Genomic DNA, 26,289 nt, shown 5'->3' on the forward strand with positions numbered 1-26,289 from the left:
GACGATTCCCACAGGGGATATATCAGCAGCATACCAGAAAACATACTCACGGTTCTTCTGGTCTCATCCCCTTCTCCTCTCTGTGGGGCTGGGGAATTGCCTGGAAGTGCTTTACCTACTAAACCTGGGCTTTTCCTGATTAGGTATGATTCTGTTTGTTGAGATGGTGGAGAGGCCATTGGGAGGCCTAAACTTATCAAGCATCCCATACCACACAGGGAAAGGCCGTCATGATGGGATTACCCCTATGGATGCTTCACCCTTATTTGGATCAGCCAGCCTCAGTTGCATGTCTTGTCACCCATTACAGAAGTCATATAACTGCTCTTCTAATCCTGTTGGTCTTTGTTTGGGTACTCATTATGTTGCTTGACTTTTCCTGGGGAAAAAAATTATTTACCCCAGATAGGGCACTGACTACAAACCAAAGAAAATTCCACTCAAGTGTTGCTTCAAGAAATGGTAAGTTTATTAGGGTTGCTAACAAGAGCACAGGGGATTGGTTACTTACAGGAATATGCCTGGCTTTCAGACAAAGGCCTCACCAAAAAACTAACCACATTATGGTTACTAATTCATAAAAGATACATTTTTAATGTTTCTTGACTAACTTGTAGGCAACAATGATCTCCTCTACCCTGGCAATAGTTTGCTGCTTATACAGTAGTAGGGAGGAATCTCCTGAGTCTTGTAAGTCTTGTGAGTTTCCTGTGTCTTATGAATTTCCCTTCCTACTGCAGGAGAGAATTTCAATTTAAAGGAAATTGTTATGTAGCATTTGCTTTTCTCTCTCTCTTCATTCTGGTAGGAAGAGTTTTCCAGGGTCATTGCACATGTATAGAATTTGTGTTTAACTGTTTGTTTTAGGTTTTCCTTTTGATGTAACCCACATGTAAATAATGTAATCTGAAAATGGAAATATAATTCAACATGCCCATACTGACAGTCTGCCTTTCAAACTCATTCCATTTATGTCATATCATGTTAGTTTCATTAGACTTTTCCTGTTTATGCATTTTATATCTGCTCCAGATAGTTTGTCTCTCTTTGAAAACTCATTATCTATTTCTTTGATTAAATTGACCAGAGAGTTTGGCTCTGAGATGTTAGCTTCATGAAATGATTTTATTTATTTATTTATTTATTTATTTATTTATTTATTTATTTATTTATTTATTTATTTATTTATTTATTAATTGACAGTGAACGTTCTTCCAGGTGGGTAATAGGAACACAACCATAATTCAGTTTGATTCCCTTTACCTACTATGGCTTTCAAAGAGTCTATCTCAAGTCAATTCAAAACCAACACATCTCTTTTTGAACTGGGTGACTTTGTACCAGAGAAAGAGATAGAATCAAGAGGCAATGGCAGGGTATATAACATGATACTCTATTCCCTCTTCCTCCCACATCCCCTACTCGATCATGGTGTCTTACACTGTGACATGGCCAAGTCTACAGGGACTCATATGGGGGCAAGCTTCTGGTAGTGTGTCTGAAATCAGCTGAGTTGAGATGCTATTGGAGGGAAGGAAGGAAGATTCCCAAATCTCATTTTGGTTCTGTCTGAAGGCCACGGCCTCTGCTGTTCACAAGAGTCTCTGTGTAGGTGATATACTTTTTTAGAGTTCAGTTTCAGCTGCACTCTGACCTCTTTTCCTGCAGAAAAGAAGCCATATCTCCCTAAATTTCCCTCCAATGCACAGTATGTGGTCGTGCATCTCATTTTTTACAGAAATTCCTCGTGTGTGTGCGTGTGTGCGCGTGCACGTGCGAGCGCGAGCATATGTACCATGGCATGCATGTGGTGGTCAGAGGACAACTTAACAGAGTCTCTCTTTGTACCATTTGGCTCCGGGGACTGCACTCGGGTTAGCAGGCTTGGTGGCAAGCATCCTACCACTGAGTCATCTCTCTGGCTTTCATTACTTTTTAAAAGTAATTTAACATGTTCCTTGATTCTTCTCCATGACCCATTATATACAGGCAAGAAAACATAATGCCTACTCCCTTTATAGCGAAGACTGAGGTCTTGTCTGTGGAAGATTGCCTCCATCTTTCTCTTCCTGGACACATGATGTACTAAGTCCTCCCTCATCCTTATGTCTCAGGTTATTTCATGAAAGCAACCTTCTAAAATTTCTAGACAAGAAATGGGCTCTTTGTCACAAACATTTCTCTTCAACTTTATGGGGTCAATGTTAGTGCTTCTTCTTGTCAGTTGAAGAGAATGGAGAGACTGAACACTCTATTCTACTTTAAGAGACCTCTAGATAAGTCTTTCAAGTAAAATTTGTTGGTAAAAAGCCTCAAATCAGCATACCATCCATGGGATAGAGAAGTAAAGTGGAGGTCTTTAGCTCTTCATCTGGTTTCCCTTGGACCTGGTTTCTCAGAATTTAATTTTTTTTTCTAAGTAGGGTATCTGGATCACATTCTTACATAACTGGTAACCTTTAGGGATAGGATTGTTTTATCTTCAGTTTGAGACATCATGACATAACATATAAACCAGTTCATTTGCATCCCAAGATCATCAACACACCATCCCTACTTACTCAATAAGACAAATTCAGAAAATGAGTCTTTCCAATAGCACAGTGGGGAAAAGGCAAACGCTTGCTTTATTTGTGTGCAGTTTCTGCCGGTGCTCAGTGCTCACAGACCCCGTTAAGCTACATGAACATTTTGTAAACTTACCAAATACTGTAAAAAATGCCCAATGATAAGAAAATTACAGAAAACGTTTCCATTACACTGTCAAAAGTTGTTTGAATCAAAAGTCGGCTATTTCCTGCAATTAATTTTTAAATGTTGATTATAGTTAAAAATGATTCTGATTTATTCTTCTTTCTTCTCCTACATAGTCCTGGCTGAATTATGACACTGCTTTGTGACATTTTGGGATTGCCATTTTTGGGGGTTGAGATTGCTTTTATTCTTACACATTTATATTAAAACTTTAAGAGTTTACATAAAACAATGATCTGTGTTTTATGCAACAAAGTTATAGGTTCTATTTAGGATAAAGCATTTCCAGTTTGGGGAAAAACTGAACAGCTAATCAGCAGAAGGTCATTTTATGCCTTTTTTCCTTTTAAACTATAATAAATAATTATCAACCTATTAATTACAAAAAAAATTCTTAATTATGCTTAGAGCAACCAGAGTATCTTCACAAACTTATTTTCATGTTTGTTACAGTATGCGAAGTTATTAAGTAAAGTCTCTGGTTTTCTAGTTTGGTAACAAATGGCTTTTGTCTGATGCATAATTAATAGAAACTATTGATGACTATGTAGCACTTCCAGAATTTTAAAGGCAAATCTATATTGGCCTACAGTTAACATGCAAATTCATCCAACAAGCAACACAAAATGTATTGTAGTAGTCATTCATTTTTATCAACATTCAGGAAGATCTAGACAGCAGCACAACTCTCCTTATGTTGGAAACACATTATAACATGGTCACCACTGAAGTTAGACCATACCTGGTAAAGTACTCCCTTGCTAATTCACCCTCTATCATCCGTTCAGACTTCCAGCACAATACATGGATAACAGTGATTAATACTGCGGCATGAAGATAACACAGACAAGAGTTTGGTATGCTAGCATACAGAGTCTTAGAAACAGTGACACACAGAACCAAACAGCTTGCCTCGTTCACTCTCCTGTTGTGAGCCTGGGATTTCCATGGTCTCACGGAAACATTCTATCTGGGGAACTAAGTCCAATGATTCCAGCACTGAAATTGCTCCCTGGGAGGGAAATTTGGTCACAGGAGATGCCATGCTTATTTAAAGGTGGGCATCAAGGGGAATATCTTGCTCTTCAAAAATGGGTGTGTTGCCACAATCCTTGAGGGGAAATTATTTTCCAAAATACTTAGCGTTATCTCAAGGAGTTGTTTGGCTGATCCTGTGACTCAAATTTTATTTCACTGTATTTGGTTGGGTAAATGAAGTGTCCACATCATCACTCTTAGCTCTTCTTCCATTACATAAGACACTTATTAGGATAAGAAAGATTTTCTGCTAAAGCTGACGGTGACTGAGGGTCATTTAGTATTCAAAGTTCCTAAAGAATCGTTGGTTCTCTGAAAGGGATAAAAAAGTAGGAAAGGTTTTGTTCAAATGCCTGCTAGTAAACAAGTATTACTTCAACCGAGACAATGGCTACGTGACATCAAAGTACTATAAATTATCAAAACTATCGTACAGAAAAATTACAAATTCATTGCAAAATACATTACACTGCTACCATTAAGAAAAAAAGTGCTTTTTCTTTTCTTTTCTCTCTTTCTTTCCTTTTTTTTTGCCAGAAAAGTATTCTTTCAATATAGAAAATCCTATGCGGTACCCTGCATGTGGCTAGGATATATCATAACGGAGTTTGTACTGAGTCCTTCTGATTCACTGGAAGAAGGGCTGAAAATGTATAATGATGACTTATTAAAGCCATGCTCCAAATGACCATGCCAGCTGTCAGTGGAGAGATGCCTATTTAAGACACTAGAAGATGCCCTGGTCTGTCAAACCCTGCCGGTCAGGTCATCACACTGTCCCACTAATCAGCTGGTTTAGAATGCACAGGCCTATTCATGTTCTGTGGGTTTTTCCTCATGTTCTCCTGAATCATTCTCATTTCTTCACTGAGATTTGTCTCCTATATGAATCTGCTCAGTGATGCCTGTATTGTCTCATGAGTGGAACGATGCAAGATGGTGGACCTGCCAATTTTAAGAATGGATGTCCAAGAAGCTCTTGGGCTGTGGCTCTTTGAGAGGGCTCCCTCACCAACATCAGATCCAGGAATCCTCGGAGCATGGAAGAAACCTGTGAAAAGAAAGAGACACCACACTGAGGACTAACATAGAAGCCCAGTCCAGTGTCCTAAAATAATGTCCCAAAAAATCTCATCAATGATTTCACATTAAATGAAATGAAGGAGAAAGATAGGGAAGAAAAACATGTGCTATCATTAAAATTGCTTTCAAAGTTGGAAACAATGGGGATAAAAGGTAGAGTAACTATTTATTAAATAAAATAATGATGGTAACTAATGAAAGCAACTGTTATGTCTAGATTATATGGGCACTAGTGGCATGTGTGAGAAAGTTCACCGAGACTATGAAATAGTGCTTGATGGACACCCTCCCCACTTCACAGAGAGAAACATATTTCTATTTAATTTTTGTAAAGTTAACTTTTCTGACAGATATCAGATGTTACTTGGTGATGAACATCATTAAATGAATGTCCTGATTGACTTTAGCATATGTTGACATCTGTTCACTCTCTAACTCTATTGAGATCTAGAACATTTCTGCCATTCTAAGAGGGTGCCTCAGGCTTCTTCTTGGCATTACCTATAGCCATACAAAAGGTAATGAGTATCCTTACTTCTAATAGGATGCATTAATTTTGCCTGCTTTTAAGTTTTGTGCAATATTATATATATAGACACATATAATTATATATATACATATAACTTATATGTATATAATATACATATAATTTATGTATAAGTTACACTACAATTTTGTACAAATACACACATATATATTTATATGTATATATTATCATAGATATATTATAGCATAAATATATATACAAAAATATAGTATATATACAAACACATATATTTGTATACTGTTAACTTTCACTGGCTTATTTTCACTTAAAATTGCATTTGTGAGTTTCTTTCCTCATTTGTTTTATTGTTTTCAATTTTGTATAGCTATCCAATTATTCCATAGCTTATTTATTCATTTGGGAAACACAGCTGGGCTTTTTCCAGCTTTTAAACATTAGAAGTAAATATATCCTTGTGTATTCATTAGCACTCAACTCTATTGGATGTGGAGTTATTTTCACACAACAGGTTTTTAGTTAATTTTCATTTGTTAATCTTAATCCAATCTATCAAAAATTTCAAACTCTTATTGAATTTTTGTAGTTTTATTTTTGCTTAATTTCTCTGCACAAGCTATAACAACAATTCTATTGTTATCGTCAGTAATACATGAGAGGAAATGGGGAGCTTCTACCATTTCAAATCCCTCTCCCCTAAAAGGCAGCCTCATGTTTCATCTGTTATAAAGCAGATCAAGGGAGGTATGGCTAAGCCAAGGTTGATCTTGAAATCAACCTCGAGGTTGATCAGGTCTTACAGTGAGCTGCAAGCTAGCAGGGTAACTCTTGGAATAACCATGAGCCTTAGCGTAGTCCCAGTTGCTATGTCTTGGAACATGTGAAAACCACATTCATTGGTCCTTGATATGAACAGCCCTTTCTCTCCCTGACTGATGTAGCTCCTGCCTATTTCTCTGGAATGTTCTATCCTTATCTCCTTGATGAATTGTTCCAACACACAAGCTTTCTCCCTTGGCTTCAGGTCCTTGTATTATCTGATGCTCCTTCTGCATGGATATATTTTTCTTTTAGATCTTTGCATGACTAGTGACTTTTTTCCATTTGTTTCAGATGAATCTTTCTGTAAAGGGCATCCTTGGTTTTTCATACTAAAGCAGCTCCCAGTCTTCTGTCTTGTACATTCGATATCTTCACAGTGCTTTGTGTTCTTCATAGCGTTCATTGACTATTTTTAATTTATTTGTGTAAATTGTATTACCTTCTTCTCTAATTAGAATGAAAGCTCTACAAGAGTCAAGAAATCTGGATACTCCTACCAATTAGAAGTCCCCCTCAGGTACCAGCTACTACTCAGTGATGACATGCTGGAAGGAGAATCCCAATTCACTTCTCACTAGCTCTTTGAGAGAAGATCTGGTGACACCCCATTTATAGATTGGAGGTGTGGAGGTGTGATTGAAGGCTTGGAGCCACTTGCTCTATAAATACACAGAAAAACAGATCTGAATCCAGATGATTAAATCCAAACCCTTACCCTCAAATCAGACCCACCATATTGGAAATGCCAGTCTTTAAATGAACAAGGAGGCTGAAAAATCCAGTAACTATTCTGGACGTAGCAGCACACACCAATCCTCACCTTGTGTAGGTCCTTCACTCTTGGAGGTAAACTGTCCCGGATCCTCCGCATTGCTTGGAGAGGAGGCTCATTGAAATAGGGGGGCTCACCATCAATCATCTCTATCACCATGATCCCAAGGGACCAGATGTCCACCTGTTAGGCACAATCTACTAGTTATGTAAGGAATGGAGAACATTCTAGAGCTCTGGTTGTGTTGTGAAACCCAATATCCATATTTATTCACAAACTAATTAATTTCACAAATTAATTTCAAACTTTATGACACAAATTTACATGATGAATTGTATTATCACCCTTTTTGCTAATTATCTCATCTTTCTTTTCAAAGGAGATTTACTGTGTGTGTGTGTGTGTGTGTGTGTGTGTGTGTGTGTGTGTGTGTGTAAAAGTAACGGTAGGTGCTCTCAGAGGCCAAAGAGGATGTTAGGGCCTCTGGAACTGGAGTCACAGGCAGCTGTGAGCAGCCTGATGTGGGTATTGTGAGTTGAACTTTGGTCTTCTGCAAAAACAGTAATGCTCTCTTAAACATGGGGCAATCCAGCTTCCTAGGCCCTGTAGACTTTTCAAAGATGACACTAGTAAAGTTTCTACTAGTTCATTAGAAGTGAAAATTCACCATTCTCAAGTCTAGAGCTTTAATTTTTATCCTGTTAAGCTCTGTATTAACTATATACCAGGGTAAATGAAAGAAAGGAAAGAAGGAAATGAAGGAGGGAGGAAGGAAGGAAGGAAGGAAGGAAGGAAGGAAGGAAGGAAGGAAGGAAGGAAGGAAGAAAGGAAGGAAGGAAGGAAGAAGGGAGGAGGGAGAGAGAGAGAGAGAGAGAGAGAGAGAGAGAGAGAGAGAGAGAGAGAGAAGGAAAGAAAGAAAGAAAGAAGGAAGGAAGGAAAGAAGGAAGGAAGGAAGGAAGGAAGGAAGGAAGGAAGGAAGGAAGGAAGGAAGGAAGAAAACAAAACCCCAAACTTTTACATTATGAAAAAAAAGAGCTTGTTTGGAGGTTCTATCAGGGGATCACAGCTGCTCGTATACCCTTGGCTGAAGACCAGTCCTCCTCTATTCTGGGAAGGTGGTCCTCTTCAACCAAGGTTCGGGAGGTGAGGTGAGTGGTGAGGGAGCAAAGGGACACCTGCCTAACCAATCAGGTCAGCTGAATCAACCTTGGCGATCAGTAGGGTAAAAGATGTCACAGCCAGAGAAGAAAGTTATATGTAAACCATAAGAAATTGAGATAACTCTTTGGCATGTTTAAAACAAATTTCGAGAATCTACTTTGTGTCACACATGGTGGACTCTCATACTTCTACAAATCTGAGTTTTACAGTTCTTTCCCCACCTACTTTGGGGTTTTCCACTTTTGTTTTTATTATTTTAAATCAACCCCCACAAAATCCTGCTTCATAAACTATTTTCAGGGAGTGAAGAGAAGGAAGAGGTGGCAAGCAGTTCTGAGTGAAGAAGTGGAAGGCTGGAGGAGGAGAGGACATGACGGTGGCTCTGTCAACCCCTCTAGCCGGCTCTTGCTATGACCTCATTGCACTTTATCTGCTCTCTGCATCCTTACCCTATCTCTTGCTACTGTTGCTGAGGATTTATCTCTGTGGACCACAGTGAGAAAACAAGATGGGTCCTCATCCAAGGCCACAGAAAATGAGAGGTGAGCCAAGCCCAAGTTCAATTAGGCATCGCTCTTCGCTCGTCAGTACAAACCACTTGCTGTCGCCATCTAAACCACAGTGCATGGAAGCACTCTGCTCAGTCTTTGAATGGTGCCTGCAAGCTTCTGTTCACACTATTCTCTGCCTGGAAAGCCTCTGCCTCACCCTCCCTCATTTAATTATGCTGTATTTCGAATGTTACAATATACATACATAATTTTCTATTGTATTTCTACTATACACAAACATTACTTCCTAGTCATACTTTCTATACTTCTTTCCCTTTTCTGAAGCATTTCAGGATGACTGCAGTCACCATTCCAGTTATTTTGCTTTACAGCTTGCCACTGGGAGTGGGACCAGTATTTAGTGACTCCATGATTCCCTTTCTACCTTTCAGGGAAAGCCACTGTGTAAATTTTGTGGTGATGTTCCCAGTGGGACCAGTGTTCCCTCTGTCACAGCCAACTCTGAGCCAACAGATCCCCAATGTTAGGGATCAACTATGGAGTCAGAAGTCCCTTAAGCCCCATATCTACCCATCAGGACCACTGATGATCCTAAGACGATCCCAGGGCCCTCTGTCCCCAAACTATGGTTGTCACCTACTTACCTCTGTCCCATAAGGTAGCCTGGAGATCACCTCGGGTGCCATCCAGTATGGGGTACCCACCAGTGATTTCCTTTTTGGCACCTCTTTGGAAACTTGAGCACAGAAACCAAAGTCAGATAACTTTATCTGAAAGGGAAAGGAAAGTAGCATAGGAATAATTAGCAAACACTGCCCATGAGAAGTAGACATATACACGCAGGCCTGCAAATAGAGACAAAGAAAGTCATTCAAATTGGTCACTGGGACTAAGAGACAGCAAAGTTGCCAGGACCTTTCTTATCAGTCTCGACTTCCAAATATCTGAACTCCTACAGATTTTTTAATCTCTCATGAAATTATGAGACAAACACAGGTAATCTTTACAAGTTAAATATACCCCAAACAATATATTTCACAAACTCACAATGTCACCACAGATGTTGTTTTTGTGTAATCGAGTTGATGTTCTCTGTAGAAATATGATTCATGTTGCTACAGCTTAAGATTCTTGGCGTCGAACACATTTAGATTCTTATGTACCATGGGATGACTCAACCAGCCACCATCTTTTCCACATTTTCGATCTCCAATTACCTCGGTTGCCAAGATAACACTGCCGTGCCAGCTTTCCTTCTCTTTGCTCTTAGCTCCTTTGCCCACAGTAATCAAAGTTGCCAACATGAATGTCTAGGCAGGTGTACATTTAGGCATGTAGACTGGGAGTCAGCACTTGGCTGCCAAGCATTTAAAGTGGTTAGCCCAAGGACTCAGTGTGTGTGCTATCTTATTTGTCTTTGACATCATGCAGTGCTCTGAAAATCCTTACAAAGAACTCTGGTGGACTTGAAAACATACTTCAGAACAGACTGCACTGTGAGACACCTGCTAATATACAGACACTAAATACCCAGGACTCTGTTTATTGCTGGAAGGCGCAGCTCCTAGTCATGGTGACCTGCTCTGAAATACAGATGGTCTTATAGACAGAATATCTACGGGCAACTTACCCTTGTTAGTGACAACAGAATCCAAGTAAGTGGATAGTTTCAGCACTGCTTTGAGATGGTTGAGAATGACCATGAGATATTAAAATTGTTGATTAAAGTATACTCTGTCCTTCAGGTACGAATTATCTCTTGCTGTTCTTCATACATTCTTCTGAGCTTCTCTCAACCTTTCTCCAGGATCTCCTTCTGCTGCACTCGCTTTAAGTATTTGGTATCCTCAGATTCCTAGTTGCAGGTACCACTCCTTTCCATATACTCTTGCTAGATACTGTTTTTTTCCTTCTCTATCCAACCTTGTACTTTTAACTAGGAGTTTAGCTAAGCGGCACAGTACTTGTCTAGGACAACAGAAGCCCCTCCCCTTGCATCTTCAGTTATTATGACATAACTCTACAGGAATTTTGATAATTAAAAATGTGGTGTGTGTGTGTATGTGTGTGTGTGTGTGTGTGTGTGTGTGTGTGTGTGTGTGTGTGTGTACCTTGTGTGTATACTCATGGAGACCAGAGGTCAATGGATGGTATCTCTCTCTGTCATACTCTACCATCTTTTGAGACAGGGGCTCTTATTGAATTTGGAGCTCCCTAATTGGGCTAGAAACTCCAGGATCCTCTCACCTCTGCCACCCAGTGCGAGGACTACAGTCATGCACAGCCAAGCCCAGCTTTTGTCTTGGGTCTGGGGATCTGAACTCAGGTCCTCATGCTTGCACAGGCATATTACTTATTAAGCAATCTCCTCACCCCATAAAGCTTTAAAAATCTATTTACAATTTTCATTCATTCATTAGTTAGTTAGGTGTGTGTGTGTGTGTGTGTGTGTGTGTGTGTGTGTGTGTGTGTGGTGTAAGACCTCAGAATTTAATCTTATTTGTAACTATGGGTACACAGTCATATGTTTCATATTGTAGTTATCTTTAATTGTCAACGTGACACAGCCTACAATCATCTGAGAGGGTGGCCTCAATGAGGAGTTGTCTAGATCAGATTGGCCCGTGGCACATCTATGGGGAATTATCTTGACTATTCACTGATATGGCAGGACCCAGCCCACTGTGGTGGCACCATTCCTCAGCAGGTGGTCCTGGGCTATAGAAGAAATGCAAGGATGTAAAAAATGAACTCAAGGACTGGGAAGATGGCTCAGTGGGTAAATACACTTGTCACCAGTCCTGACAATTTGAGTTTGCTCCCCAGGACCCAGATGATGGAAGGAGATAATTCATTCCAGTAAGCTATCCTATGATTGCTACACCATGTTGTGATATGTGCCTACTCTCATACCAAATAAATAAGTATAACTTAACTTTTTTAAAAGAATGACATCAAGACTCCTACCACAGAATGTCTCATAGAGTATGAAGAGCGTGCTGTAGTAGTGATGGCTGGTCCACAATCTGTACTGTCATTCTCTAAGAGGACTGTGGTAGAGAGGAATGAAAGCTAGGTAAACATGATCCTGTGAGATAGCAAGTGTGAAAGTGAGCAGCAAGCAGTCCTCCTTCATGATTAGTGCCCCCACATACTTGCTTTGAGTTTCTGCCCTGGTTTTTTCCCAGTGATTAGTCTTGATCTGCAAGTATAAGCCAAATAAATTCTTTCTTCCTCTAAGTTGCTTTTTTTCATGGTGTTTATTTGTCAGCACCTGTTGCTAGGCCCTCAGGCAGACTCAAGGTTGGCTCATAAAGAAATATGTTACATGCATGCCTTGGCAAATGGTTTAAGCCAATGTCCTTGACCCTATGGGCCTGTCCTACTACACTACTCAGTCCTCCAACAACTCTAAGGCTTATCCCAGTCAGCCAATTGCTGACTCCATCCAGTCTACCACTTTTAATCTGGGGTTCTTTGCAGAAGGGGAGAGAAAACAGTGATATTGTGCTGTGCCTCATTCTCCTTTCTAACAAGTCATTTCCAAACTCCCTTGTAAATGAGAGTAGGTATCAGGACTGTTTGTAGCATATATGTCTGCACAAACTATGGGGAAAAAATCTCTATCTTTGTTTCAGAATACACACACACACACACACACACACACACACACACACACACACACACACACAATCTCAAGGATCTAGAGTCTGGATGGGTGACCACCATTTTCAATGGGGTTAGGTAAGTCCTTAGGAGTGGTTGGGGCCACCAAGGATAATCTAAGAGCTTGAAGCAGTAGCTATAGTAAACTAGCATGAAATTATTACAACATTTTAACAATTAGTGTAGATATACCCCTGAAAATCAGTTTGGTATTAGCTCTGGCTCTTCCTTGGAAAGAGAACCCATGGTGTGGATAGAAGTAGGCTTGGGAAAGGAATGCTGACTTCTACAGTTTGTAAGCTATGTTCAGGCATCCAGACGTTTCTTCAAATCTTGGTGTGAGAATAAACTTGCCCAGGAATATGGTTCTCATCCAAAAGAAAAGCTTTTAACACTTGGAACAAGAGGCTTGAGACTTGATATTCTGAAGATGTATTCCCCTGAACAGCCCAGCCCCCAATGGACCAATTAATATCCAGTGGACACTAAGCCAGGAATCAAGAGAATCCAGGTTTACTAAGACAAGGACAAGAGAATAAGAATGTGGGTCTCCTGATCCACATGTCGATTTTTATGCCAGCTGGATCAGGAGCAGAATGGGAGAATGGAGAGGGAGATACCATGATGAATGAAGACCCCAGAGGAATAGGAAGAAGCAGAGTGCTAGAGAGGTCCCCAGAAATCCACAAAGATACCTCCACTGTAGACTACTGGCAATGGTCGAGAGAGTGCCTGAGCTGACCTGCTCTGGTGATCGGATGGCTGAACACCCTGGCTGTCATGATAGAACTCTCATCCAGTATCTGATAGAAGCAGATGCAGAGATCCACGGCCGAGCCCCAGGTGGAGCTCTGGGAACTCAAACGGTGAGAGAGAGGAGGGATTGTATAAACGAGAGATATTGAGACCATGATTGAAAAAAAGCACAGAGACAAATAGCCAAACTACTGGAAATTCATGAACTATGAACCAACCTCCCTCACCCTGAGGTCCCACATATCATATTCTTCTTGCTCCCAGAGGCCACTACAGGAAAGAGAGGAGGTAGGAGGCAAGAGGAAGGAGGTGGTGTTTAAATCTGAAAGACTGAATTTTTAATGATGTCAGCTATACTTTGAAGTAATAGAGTTCAGTGTTGACTGACAGTGTTTAAATTACTCCTTAAATTAAAATAGAAAATTTAAAAAAGAACCTAGTAAGAAGTACATTTTAGAGAAGTCTGGGTAAGCTTTAGAACATCATCATGCTTCTCTCTGTGTGCATATATATGTGTTTGTGTGCATGTCTATGTGTCTTCAAGTACATATATGTGGTGTAGGTTTAGGTGTTTCTAAAGCCCATAATTTTGTTTTTCTTAACAGATGAGTACTATTCTATTTTGTGAGTGTCATATAGATCAAAGATGAGTGGCCAAAATTATGGCAACACTTTTCGTTTGCCTATACATACCAGAAACTTGAATGATAAAGGAGAGGAATTTTGAGCATTTGGACTCTAGAAGTTTTTAATCTCAGTATCTTACTATGGGTTTCTCTATGCTGACATAAAAAATCCCACACCTTCCCAAAACTCGGATCCTAATAATTATTTCCCTGACCAAATGTGTGAGTTAAGGAATTGAAACTTGATGCTTGGTAGTTAGGCCCATTCTTCTCCTGCAGGAGTGTTAGTGCTTTGGTATGATGGAAAAAAAAAAAAACCCAAAACAATAAAAAAAAAAAAAAAAAAAAAACTTCATCCTAGTACAGAAAAGAGACAGTTTTCTAAAAAAGCATAATTGCACACAACATTTGCCCAAATAAATCTGCAAGTAGATAATGAGAACTCAAATATAAGTATAATAGAGCACTGTGGGCAGATCTTAGAAGCAAATCACACGGCTCTAAGCTAAGCCTTGTTTTAGATGGAATTGTATGGCATGGGTACTTAGTAAACCATCATGTCTCCTTAATGCAGTTATGCTGAGAGAAGTGCACTGCCCTACCCCAAGGGGATGTGGCTCATTACAAAAGAACATTCTAAGGACCTCAGAATTTAGAGTTCAGAAAGGGCTGCTCTCTGGTCTGCTATCCCAGCCACCCCCAACATGTCCTATCTAGGAAATGGGCTCCACGAAAGGATGAAGGGTAGAGGAAAGTGCAAAAGAAAGTCCATTCCAGGATAGTTGTAGATATAAAAATAAATTATAAAAATTCTTGCTCTATAATTGGGTAAACTAGGGAATTCAGCCTATCCTGCATGTTTTAAGGCCATAGGTAGCTACCTTTGTGAATACTTCTTGGGTGCTTCCTACAAAGCAATAGCACTTAACATGTGTAACCTCCGTATCATTTGGCGGTTTGTTATTCATGAAGGTTCCTGGGTACCACCAACCCTAGTTAAATTACCATCCCTAGAGGCAGGACCCAAGAAAGTGGTTTTATTTTAATGTTTTCTACTGGTTTCTGATGCTCACTAAACTATGAAAACTTCTGCTTTACAAAGAGCAATGGCAAGAGACAACAAAACTGAGATAAGTCATAAAAAGGGGCGGTTTGATGATGGCGAAAGCATCACTGCTTGAGGTCCACTTCATTTAACACCAACTCCAAGAGGAGAGGAAGGAGATCATAGACTAACTCAGAGTCTCATTTCTTCTACCATCAGACAGAACACACAGAGTTGGACATTACTTTTCCAAAGCTTTAGAACATTGATAAATGAGATCTGAAAGCAGATCCTAGGACTTTTTATGATGTGTCCTATACTGGGACACCCTCCTTCTGAAGACTAACAGGAAGGGGACATAGATGGAGATCAGGGCAAGTTTCAGAGACAGCAAGTTATTTCATATGCCCCAATCTTTGTTTATTTAAGAATTGCCTCTGTGTAACTATCTTTACGCCATCTTTTAATTGTAAAATGCTACTTAAGAAATGAAACAAAAAGTGGCAAAGGGAACATGACTAATAATATCAATCCATTCAATGAGTAGCTGAAGACAACAAATACTAGGGGCACATCCTCGGTGAGGAGACACTGGATTCCTGCTGAGTGTTGGTGACATATTAATGAGGGAGTGGAGTGGTCATAAGGCACTGGTTGATGGTCTGTTGCCATTTATCCTTTATTCCTCCTTCAAGTTATGTGGGGGATGAACTTAGATTCATTACTGTGGTGGTATTCTAATTGTACTGAAATGTGATTTTGATTGTATGTTAATAAATAAAGTTGCCCGGGGGTCAGAGCTATTAGAGCCATAGACAGAGTGTGGCGGTGGTGGCACACGCCTTTAATCCCATAGATCTCTGTGTGTTCAGGGATACAGCCAGCATTGGAGACATATGCCTTTAAGACCTAGGGGGGTGTACATTCAGACAGTGATGAGGCAGTCACGTGTTTGGGTTTACAACCAATGAGTAGGCAGAATGACTAGAAAAACAACTTACACACAGGAAATAGCTCTTTTTCGGGAAGCTGGGACAGCAGGAGGAAGGGTGAGATTTTAGCTCTGAGCTCTGACCTCTTGGCTTTCTCTTTTACATTGTTTCTGTGTTTCTTATTTAATAAGACTGTTGGATACATCTACACATTACATTATCTATATGCACCCCATTAGTTGGCATTTCCCTCCAAAAGCACATTCCAAGGCAAAAATTCAGGTAGGACACTTATTTGGGCAATGTAAGAAGCCCTGGCAGTGAAATAGGTAAGTATAAGAAGGAGGGGAAAACAGCTAATCAGGAATTAGCTACCTGGCAAGGTATCACTGTGGTTAACTAAGATTTCACCCTGTGGAGGGTGTCTGAGAGTCTGCATAGAACAAGTCCTTTACATTTATTCCATAAAGTGAGAAGGGTTGCATACACCTGTTCATGCAAGTGAGGAGGCAGGAGGTCAATCTTAGGTGTTTTACTCTGTTGGTTTCTCTCCACTTATTTTTTAAAATTGGATCTTTCACTGAACCTGAGGTTCACCACTTAGGTAGTCTGGCTGGACAGCAAGCCCTTGGATCCTCCTGTCTCTATCTCCTACTTCTGGGATTACAAAGATGCATCACTATGCCTGGCTTTTTATGGGGATTCTAGAGATCTTAATTCATATTTTCATATTTTTGCAGGAAGCATTTTATCTACTGAGCTATCTTTCCCAGCAAGGCAATAAAATAGTCACATTATTTATTACTTTATCTGTGGGTTTATTATTATTACATTCCTACATCCCAAATGATGTAGCTTAATGAAATAAGGACTTTCTCTTGTTCATCCTTAGGATCTCTACATTCCTAGCACATAATAAGCATTCATAAAATAATGCAGGCACAGATCATCAGGCTTAGTAGCATTCACAATGTTCCTGTTCCTGTATGCTCTGCTGGGTACACAGAGGTGCAGGGATGCTTGAGACACAGGTTCTGCCCTTGAGAATAGCAACTGAGTAGATTAATAATCTTGTATATTGAACAGAGGTAAAAATTTTTTTAATTAAGCTGATTAAATGCTGTCCTATTATTTTACTCCCCCGAGTGACTTCAAATCAGATGTTTCCAGCAAGACGCTCCACTGCCAATCTCCAGACACAGGGAAAGTGCTTAGCCTGAAACTGCCCTGAGTTTTTGTTTTTTCAAGTACCATTGTCAGAGGTGACTCATGGACTGCTTTAGTGTTTGATGTGATTTGTGTTTATGAGGTCTTACGTACGTGCTTTCTGAGTCAGATGGGGTGGATTCTTGCCCTCTTCCTATACTTCCTCTTCTTTATAAACATGCATTTTTTTTCCTTGCATCCCTTTGCAGTATAGTATGACTTTGTACTTTATCCCATCAAGAGGAGCTGTTGAAGACTGGGGCAAGGGCTGAGAAAATGAAGCACTTGTTCTGCAAGTCTTAGGACAGTAAGTAAGGTCCACAGAACCCATATAAATGCCACATGAGCATGATGGCCCTCCTGTAATTCCAACATTGAAAGGTGGAGACAAGGAATCCCATGGGGCAAGCCGGTTAGCTAAACTAGTCATATCAGCAAGCTCTTGCTGTGGAACAATCTTTGTACACTGTAAATATGTATTACTTTCATTGGTTAATAAAGATCTGACTGGTCTATAGCTGGGCAGAAAGAGATTGGGTGGGAGAGCCAGCCTAGGAGGATGCTGGGAAGAAGGGCAGAATCTTGGGAGTTGGGAACAGATGCAGAAAGAAGCAAGATGGACATGCCATACTGAGAAAAGACACCAAGCCATGTGGCAAAGCATAGATGACAAATATGGGTTAACTTAAATATAAGAGTTAGCTAGTAACAAGCCTGAGCTTTTAGCTGAGCATTTATAATTAATATTAAGCTTCTGTGTGGTTATGTGGGAGCTGCTTGTGGGGATAGAAACTTATGCCCACAAGCTCTGGGTTCAATTGAGAGACCTTGCCTCGAAGAAAGGGGAAAGCAGTTAAGGAATGTTCCCAAACATCAGACTTAGGCTGTCACATGCATGCATGCACATAATCACATGTACCAGCATGCACACACTCACACACACACATACATGGGAGCACCCACAGACACATTACATATATGTGTATTCAGAAAAAGCAAGAAGGGCAGTTTATTCTCCATCCCTTGAATTTGAGCTTGGTTGAAAGTGTGGCTTCCTTTAGCTAAGATGACATAATGTGAGAATTGTAATGCACACATGTATGCATTGCATCTGTATCGGGGTTTGCCCCTCATGATACTTTTTGGGAACACTGTCACAAGAAATATGTGAATTATGCAGGGCAATTCTACTGGGAGATGGGTGACACAAGACCCCATTAGCACTCTATCCCTACTGAAAGCCAGACAACTACAAAACATATGGAGACCATCAGCTTGTGATCAGCCTGCAACTGATGGTCTCCGTCACTTTCTTATTGGCTGCTTCAGAATGGGGTAGAGATAACATTTGCCATATGGAATATGTTCATGTCTCATCAAAATTTGCTGAAGAATGATCAGAGAGCTGTGCTGGGAGAAACTTCACTCCAGCCTGATTGAAAACCAGCAACTACAAGAAGGTGATGGAGACCATCAGCTGCAGGCTGCTCACATGTGTGAGGATATGGTGGCATATGGAGCAGAGACCAGTTGTCCTAGCTGATGAAACTCAACTATTGACCCACACATTTCTGAATAAATACATGATGAGTGTTTTAAGCCACTTAGTCTTGAGTGGTTTGTTGTATAACAAAGCTGACTTATGCATGTTCTTGTAATGTTCCTTTAAAAAAGTTTTAAATGGAGTAATGACAAAAATAATAATTAAAACTATTTATCCATAATCCTCAAATCATAATCATATATACATGTACATAGAAACATGGAAACTAAGTAATAGGATTATGAGTGATCTTTGTCCTCTGCAGTTTATGAAATTTACTAATTTATCTATAATAAAACTTAGATGCTTTTGAAAATAAAACTAGATAAGCCCAAGTGGGTGGGTAGTTTCTCCCAGCTCATCTCTGATTGTTCTTCAGCAAATTATGATATGACACAGACATTTTTCATCTCTCTGAAGTTCCTGGATTATAAAACACAGATACCTTGAAGAGATTCTGGTTACCTTCACCCCCAACTCATTTCCTCTGGTGAGAATAACAGAGGTGTGAGAAGGGCCTACATAGTGACAATCTATGTGTCAAGACTCTTCTCCCTAAAATGTCCTTGAAATGTGAGTTTGCTATATTTCTGGCTTTCACATAGCCTATATTCTGTTGACTTCTGTCCTTCAACAGAATTTCTTATGTAGATTATTTTGATGAGAAATGCAGAAGTCTAGGCAGAGAAACATAGTACAATAAATGCTTTTTCTTTGCCCTTTTAAACAAGATGCCTTTGCTTTTATTCTTTGAGCCTTTTGAAACCAGCATACACTGACCACACAGACACTTCTATGAGATTGGAAACAATGAGTAGAGTGAAGGGGACATTTATTCTCAAGCTTCATCCTGCAAATTAATGATATTCTGACTTCTACCAAAAATCAGAGCTCCTATCCAGCAGCCCCAAATTTAACAAACTCTTCAGCATGGTGTAAAAACAATGGTGGTCTACTTCAGAATACTACACTCATCTTCCTGGCTTGTTTGTTATGATTTTTCTATGTCTGTTCACATATTAGTAAACTATCTTCAATAATGATTTCTCAAATTAGTCAAGAAGACTTGGTCATCTGTTTCTCACAGGGACTTGGAGATCTCAAAGCTAGGCATATTCAAAGGAAGAGAGTAGATACAGCTAAATAACAGCCAGCTCCTCTTATCTAGCAAAAAAAGAATACAGTGGAAAGATAAAAGAAATTCCCATAGTCTCCATTACTTCCTACTCTCATTGTAGAAGATACAAATTCTTCATCAATTTCAGGTCACCAGTAATTCTGAGTAACAGGATGATACAGAGGAAAGGCAATTTCCTCTTTGTGAGTTCTGGGAAGTGGAGTGGGTGATATGTGACTAACAAAAATTAGAATTGTGAGAAAGTGTGCTTTATAGAATAATGCCCATGACAGGCAATCTGACAAATTCAACTGAAGGGGACCCAACATGAAAACCTTACCCGGCCATCACTTGTCAGGAGGATGGAGTCACTCTTTATGTCCCTGTGAATCACTCCTTGGTTATGAAGGTAGGAGAGGGCTTTCAGAACTGATAGACAGACAGTAGCTATCTGTTCTTCATTCATTCTAGAAAGGAAATAACATGTAAGGATCAAGACAGGTTTAGGTACAGCTTTCTAATACTCAAGGGGTGCCACTTTCTTAGGTTTTTGGAGAACTAGTGTATGTCTCTAGCCCTTGTCCAGAAAATCTCCAAATAAAGGAAATGAAGTAACTGGGACATGATTATTACAGAATAAATCCTGGCACTGAGCATTTCAGGGGCACAATATAAGTCAAAGGAAAGTGACCACACTTGTTAGCTTTGTGGAATTAGTGCAAATTCATGTCAGTGAACTCTCATACTGAAGACAATCATGTTAAATTCAACTAGAATTGAGGAATATTTATTTCCTAACAGGTTCAATTTAGTGAAGTAACATAAAAATTTGATTTTCTGCTGTTCTCTTCTGTCCTTAGGCAGCCCTGGTAGAGTTAGCAATAAGAACATGGCAGAGCAACTCAGGAGGATAAAACTCTGTTAGTAAACTCTATGTTAGTGTTGAGAAGTTCTGCTGTTTGTTACTAAAATGGCATTCTCAGTAGGCTTCTGAAATTGAATCAGTGTGTACTGGTGACATCCAGAGTGCGTGTGTGAATTAATTTAATTAATGGTCTATGTATGCATGATTTTATAATGAGCACTCTAGGGGTTGTATTTCTTGAGTACACAGTATCAATAATTTGTGAAGAAATTATGGAGGAAGTTATTGAAGTAGTACTTTGACTCATCTGTCTTACCTGGTATGAGTGACAATGTCTGTCAAGGCACCACCTTCTAGAAACTCCATGACCACCCAGAGCTCATCTCCAACAAGGTAGCTGTTATACATATCAACTACATTGTCATGGTGGTAATCACGCATTATCACAACCTGGATGAGTGAGAAAGATACATATTTACTTTTGCTGGTGAAATCTGGCTGTGTTTTCTCTTGTGGCCACATCAATATTTTGAGTGCTGAGGAATTTCTTCAGGGATCTACTGTAGATAAGAGGCATCAACAGTAGTTAGTGATAGTAGAAATGAATCAAGTGAATATACTTGTGAAAAAAATGACAGGCCAAACAGACATCGGAAAGATAAGAAATGAGACAAATGGGACATGGGAGAAAAGGTGGAAGTTGGGGGCAGGGGGAGAAGGGAAAACATTAATATATATATAGCAAAATTTGTCAAAGAGGAAGTTTACTTTGGCATTTGGGGAAATTCAATTAGACAAAAGGGCTTGTATAGATCACTATCTGTACTTTACTGTGGGCCAACCTACCAAGGAGTCACAGTAAGCTGTAAAGTGGGTGGTAACTGATGTCCACAAAGTGAACAATTAGAGGAGCTGTAAGACACCGGCTTGACTTAGGATGGATCTGAAGGAGAACTGGCCTGAATAAAAAGAACTTATTTAGATGGTAAAATTAAATACACTGTAGGCTTTTTAAAAAGTTAAAGACCAAACTGAGCCTACTTGTTGGAAAGAGTACCTGGCAATTATTGCCTTGTGGCTGCTTGTAGCTGATTTTCAGAGTTTGTGCTAAGTAGTAAGTCATGCCCATCTGCTCTAGTACTGTGATTTAGAAAAAACATTCTGAGAATGAGAAACAGGATATAGGGAAGCTGTTTAAGTGCACCTGTTTGGAGCACTCTGTGGCTTCCAGGACTTCCATAAGAAATGAGCATCTTGTGGGAACTAGAGATGTGGGAGGCTCTTGTGCCTTCATGGAGCCTCTATTGATGAGGTTTCAAATGTAGCTAAGAACACTGGTACAGTGTTCATGGACCAGTTTACTTCTGTACACTTATAAGAGAATTGAGAATACTCCCAACAGAATGTCAAAGGTCTCAAGCCACCATAGATTATTCTGGAGGTGTGGACTGCACATTCTTTGACAGAGACTGATATCTCTGTCAAATCATCTATCCCCCCATTGCTAATAAAGCTATTAAAGGGACAATTCTCCAAAATGCTGGGGTTTTTGTTAAAGGTACTCATATCTTCTCACCTATTTTAAAGCTCCTAATTGATACATATATAACAAATATAATAATTTGATCTGTACATATACAACAAATACAATAAAATTGATGTCTCAATTATTATTATCAATAAAGCAAATGCCACAACTCTAATGGAAAAGCAAAAAAAGATGTATGATTCAAAGAATAGTTTAAATGGCATGTAAATATATAAAAATAAATTTAGACAGCTAGCAATAAAATTCTTATTAAAATAATAATATTTGTCCATGTCTACCAGATCAGCAGAGATAATGTAACATCTAATAATGCCAGTAAATGTGACAGAGGACTGTTACTAAAGGCCCAAACTGATACTTTCTAAAAACATTATATATTAATTCTCTAAAAATTACATATATTTATGTGTTCATTCTTGTTCATTCTACTTTATGAAACTAGTAAGATTACAAAACATGGAGCAAACAGTTCTCACTGAAAACAGTATAAATCAGAGATTGCTTTAATGAGTATTTTTTATATATATGATGGAAGAATTTGAGGCCATTGAAATGATATGCTTGGTATATTCAAATACAACAATGTATTTTCTAAAACTTTATTAATATGAAATTAAATTCTAAATTAAGCAAGTTAAAATAGGAAGCTATCAAGCTACATGTATAGTATTATCCCAAATAGAAGAGAAATAAATAGAAATATATGAGAAAAAATACTAAAATATTAATGTAAGTCATCATTGCTTGGTTGTGGGGTTATGGTTATATATGTATGTATATGGTTGGAGGCCTTTTATATTCATGAGTTACATATTCCTTCAATCAAACCAACATTTCTGAAAGGTAGTTTTTAAAATGAGTATGTGCTGTACAGACTTTTTCTCCTTGTGATTCTATAAATGATATCATCTAACAAATATTTACATAGCATTTGCATTGTGTTAAATATTATAAGCAATCTAGAAATGATATATCATGCATAGGAGAACATGTGTAGATAAAATGTAAGCACTACATCTATCCTTTATACAAAGAACATGAGTAGGTATGGAGTTTAGTGTTGACAGACTCTCCAGAAATACTGAGTCGTGAGTAAACACACAGAGATAGACAACACAGTATGAATTCTGGAATCTGTTAGATAGCCCTCTAAACCTGGCTTCACAGTCAACTAGCCATATAAACCTCAGCTAGTTATCTAGTTATTCAACCAATCTGGGTTGTTTGTCTCTCAAATAATAACAACACCTTTCTATGGTCAGAGGATTGTTGCTCAGCGAGGTTGGTGCTTAGCACAGTGGCTGATACATATGGAGCACTTTATAAAAAGAACAGCCATGCATGCATAGAACAAGACTAGAGGAAAGATTACAGGGGAATGCTGGTTTTGCCTTTCTATTTTCAGGGTCATTCTATGTCTGAAAACATACTATTTCTCTGTGTGAGTCTCTCTCTGTTTCTCTGTGTCTGTTCTGTCTCTCTGTCTCTCTGTCTCTGTCTCTCTGTTTCTCTCTCTCTCTCTCTCTCTCTCTCTCTCTCTCTCTCTCTGTGTGTGTGTGTGTGTGTGTGTGTGTGTAGTGGTGTGCACATGGGTATGACAGGTATATGGAGGATAAAGTACAACTTTGAGTGTCATTTCCAGGAGTGTGATTGTGTGTTTTTGAGGCAGAGTCTCTCACTAGCCAGGGCTCACCAATAGTCTAGGCTGTCTGGCCAGAAAGCACCAGATTGGAGCAAGTACAAAATTGAAGATCCCGCAGCACTGGAATTATTTGCACACATCACCATGCCAGTTTTTGTGTTTGTTTTTGTTGTTGTTTTACCTGAGTTCTGGGAAAAGAACTTAGGGCTTGGTGCTTCCATAGCAAGCACTTCACTAACTGAATTTTCTTCCCAGCCCCTATATATACTGCCTTGGAGATAGGAAGCAAATGTTACATCAACATAAGAAAGAGGCAATCCAAACACAGCATTTACCTCATTAAAAAGGAGTTCCCGTCTTTGTTGCTTCCGGAGGTCCATTTTCTTCACCGCCACTTGCTTTCCTGTATGCTTCTCAGTTGCAATGCACACAATGCCTGTCGACCCTTCTCCGATTTTGATAAAGTTATCCAAATATTCCCTGGGGTCTCCTGGGCTGACCACAAGTTGCAGGGCAGCTCGGAACTGTTCATGGGATACCCTAGAGGGCTGCTGGTCTGAGGAGGAGCCCCAGCTAGGTGGAGGGTAGGTGCTGGAGGAGATGCTGAGAGAACTCAAGTAAGAAGCGGTGGAGATGTACTGAGAACTGGTTTGCAGGGAGGGATGGTGGTACAGGGAGGCTTTGTGGTACCCAGAAGGGTACTGGTGGCTGCTTGAAGAATAGCCTGATTTGCTTTGACTTTGAGGTAGTTTGGTGGGGCCTCTGGGGTAGGTGTCAGACCCTGACAGTGGAGGACTGAAGACCATCTGTGCTCGATCATAATCCACCTGGGAAGACAGATAGATGGGCAGCATTTACCAGATATGAATCTGAAGTCTAGAGCTGGCAGAAGAAAGAGAAGAGGCAATACTGACAGGATCTAGCTGCACAGCTACAATTACCAGCTACACCCAGGAAAGAGCCTTCCCATACCCATGCTCTCTACTCCTACCTCCAACCAAGGGCTGATTTGATCCGTATGTTCCTTATCCAAGATATATGTTTTGTTTATGCCCTAAGTATGAAGGAAAGACCCCATGATGGACATTGGATCTCAGCCAGCATTTGGGGAGAAATTTCAGAGGTAGGAAGGAGACTTTCCCCATGCTTCCAAACTTATTTCCTTGAAGGTATGTGACATTCATACACACAACACAGTCAGTACCTTTATCTATAAAAGGTAAAACATGGCTCCTGGAGCTAAACAGCCTTTGCTTCCATGTGAAGTGTAAAGTAAAATTATGACATTTTCACCAAGTAAGTTCAACTATAATTGAGAGTAAAGAAAAATTGCAGGTATTTATGAGAAAAGAATATTTGGCCTTGGCCAGCCTTCAACAAGATTCCTGGAAAGACCACTCCCCGTTGGCTTTGCAAGGCAGGGTTGAGGGAACTTGGTAGGGAAGAAGGAAGAGGACAAGCAGGGCACGGAAGGGCGAGGAAACCAGCAAAGGGATCATTGCTGTGTCCACTCCACTGTCCCCAGGCTTGTGGCAGAGTTTATCTCACTGAAATCGCTTGTTCTGCCCTCCTTCAACTGCTCTGTCATGTGAGCACTTAAGAAGCCTGCAGAGAAGACCATTCATCTAGAAGGAAGGCTTTCCCGAGTTCCTGTCTGTCACCATGCTGATGTTGACGGGGATAGGAACCGTCCCTGTCACAGTGCTTGGCCTATAGAGGGGGATTCTGACGGGCCAGATGAAGACACATGCAAAAGTTAGCTATTCCAACTTCAGGGACACAGCACTCCACTCAGATGGAGCCACTACTCGCATACAGAGGAACATAATTAGTATGTTATGACTCTGATAGCTTCAGTCAAAACACTCAGCATCTCTGAGCCTCAGTTTTCTCATTTGTAAAATGAAATAATGGTAAAAATATTAACATCTCATTCCTTAGATTGTAGGGAACTCTAGACGATTGTGTAGATATAAAAGGATTTAAATGGTGATGGGACAATAAATTTCATGTACTGTTACATTCTATAAAGTACTTAGTACAATAATGGCAACATAAAAGAAAATAATAACCTCAAGAACAATAAAACTAGATAACATTTACAGATGTACAACATATCAGTGTCACATATGTTCCTGCATATTAAGTTCTTTTTTTAATTTTATAATTAATTTAATTTACATATCAGCCACAGATTCTCCTGTCCTCTCTCCTCTCCCCTCCCCCCTCCCTCCTTCCCCCCAGCCTACCTCCCATTCCTACCTCCTCCAAGGCAAGGACTCCCCTGGGGATTCAGCTCAGCCTGGTAGATTCAGTTGAGGCAGGTCCAGTCCCTTCCTCCCTTCACTTAGGCTGAGCAAAGTGTTCCAGCATAGGCCCTAGGTTCCAAAAAGCCAGCTCATGCACTAAGGACAGGTCCCAGTCCTACTGCCTGGGGCTTCTTAAATAGTTCAAGCTAATTGACTATCTCACTTATCCAGAGGGCCTGGTCCAGTTCCATGGGAGCTCCTCAGCTATTGGTTCATAGTTCATGAAAACAATAAGACAGAGCTTTAAAACATAATACATTGAATGATGTGTTATAGTTAACTTACTCTATTAGAAAATGGGATTTCTAAGACCCTATGTCTATACAAGATTCTGTCTCTGTTTCTCTCTCTGTCTCTGTCTCTGTCTCTCTCTGTCTCTCTTTCTC

The 26,289-nt window shown here is 39.8% G+C and overlaps 1 protein-coding gene across 1 annotated transcript in view; it reads right to left on the reverse strand.

The window, feature by feature from the left end:
- Nucleotides 1–2,584: 2,584 nt before the first annotated feature.
- The window catches only part of Pak5 (p21 (RAC1) activated kinase 5), a 305,931-nt gene continuing 282,226 nt past the window's right edge, over nucleotides 2,585–26,289 (reverse strand). Inside the window, exons 5-10 of the mRNA XM_006983961.4 lie at nucleotides 23,930–24,421; nucleotides 20,720–20,853; nucleotides 19,879–20,005; nucleotides 9,292–9,417; nucleotides 7,023–7,157; nucleotides 2,585–4,843 (exon numbers count right to left, since the gene is read on the reverse strand). Of these exons, the coding sequence (XP_006984023.1) occupies nucleotides 4,688–4,843; nucleotides 7,023–7,157; nucleotides 9,292–9,417; nucleotides 19,879–20,005; nucleotides 20,720–20,853; nucleotides 23,930–24,421 (1,170 nt within the window). The 3' untranslated portion in view covers nucleotides 2,585–4,687. The remainder of the gene's footprint in view (nucleotides 4,844–7,022; nucleotides 7,158–9,291; nucleotides 9,418–19,878; nucleotides 20,006–20,719; nucleotides 20,854–23,929; nucleotides 24,422–26,289) is intronic.

This window comes from Peromyscus maniculatus, chromosome 4, assembly GCF_049852395.1.
Source record: "Peromyscus maniculatus bairdii isolate BWxNUB_F1_BW_parent chromosome 4, HU_Pman_BW_mat_3.1, whole genome shotgun sequence".
NCBI lineage: Eukaryota > Metazoa > Chordata > Mammalia > Rodentia > Cricetidae > Peromyscus > Peromyscus maniculatus.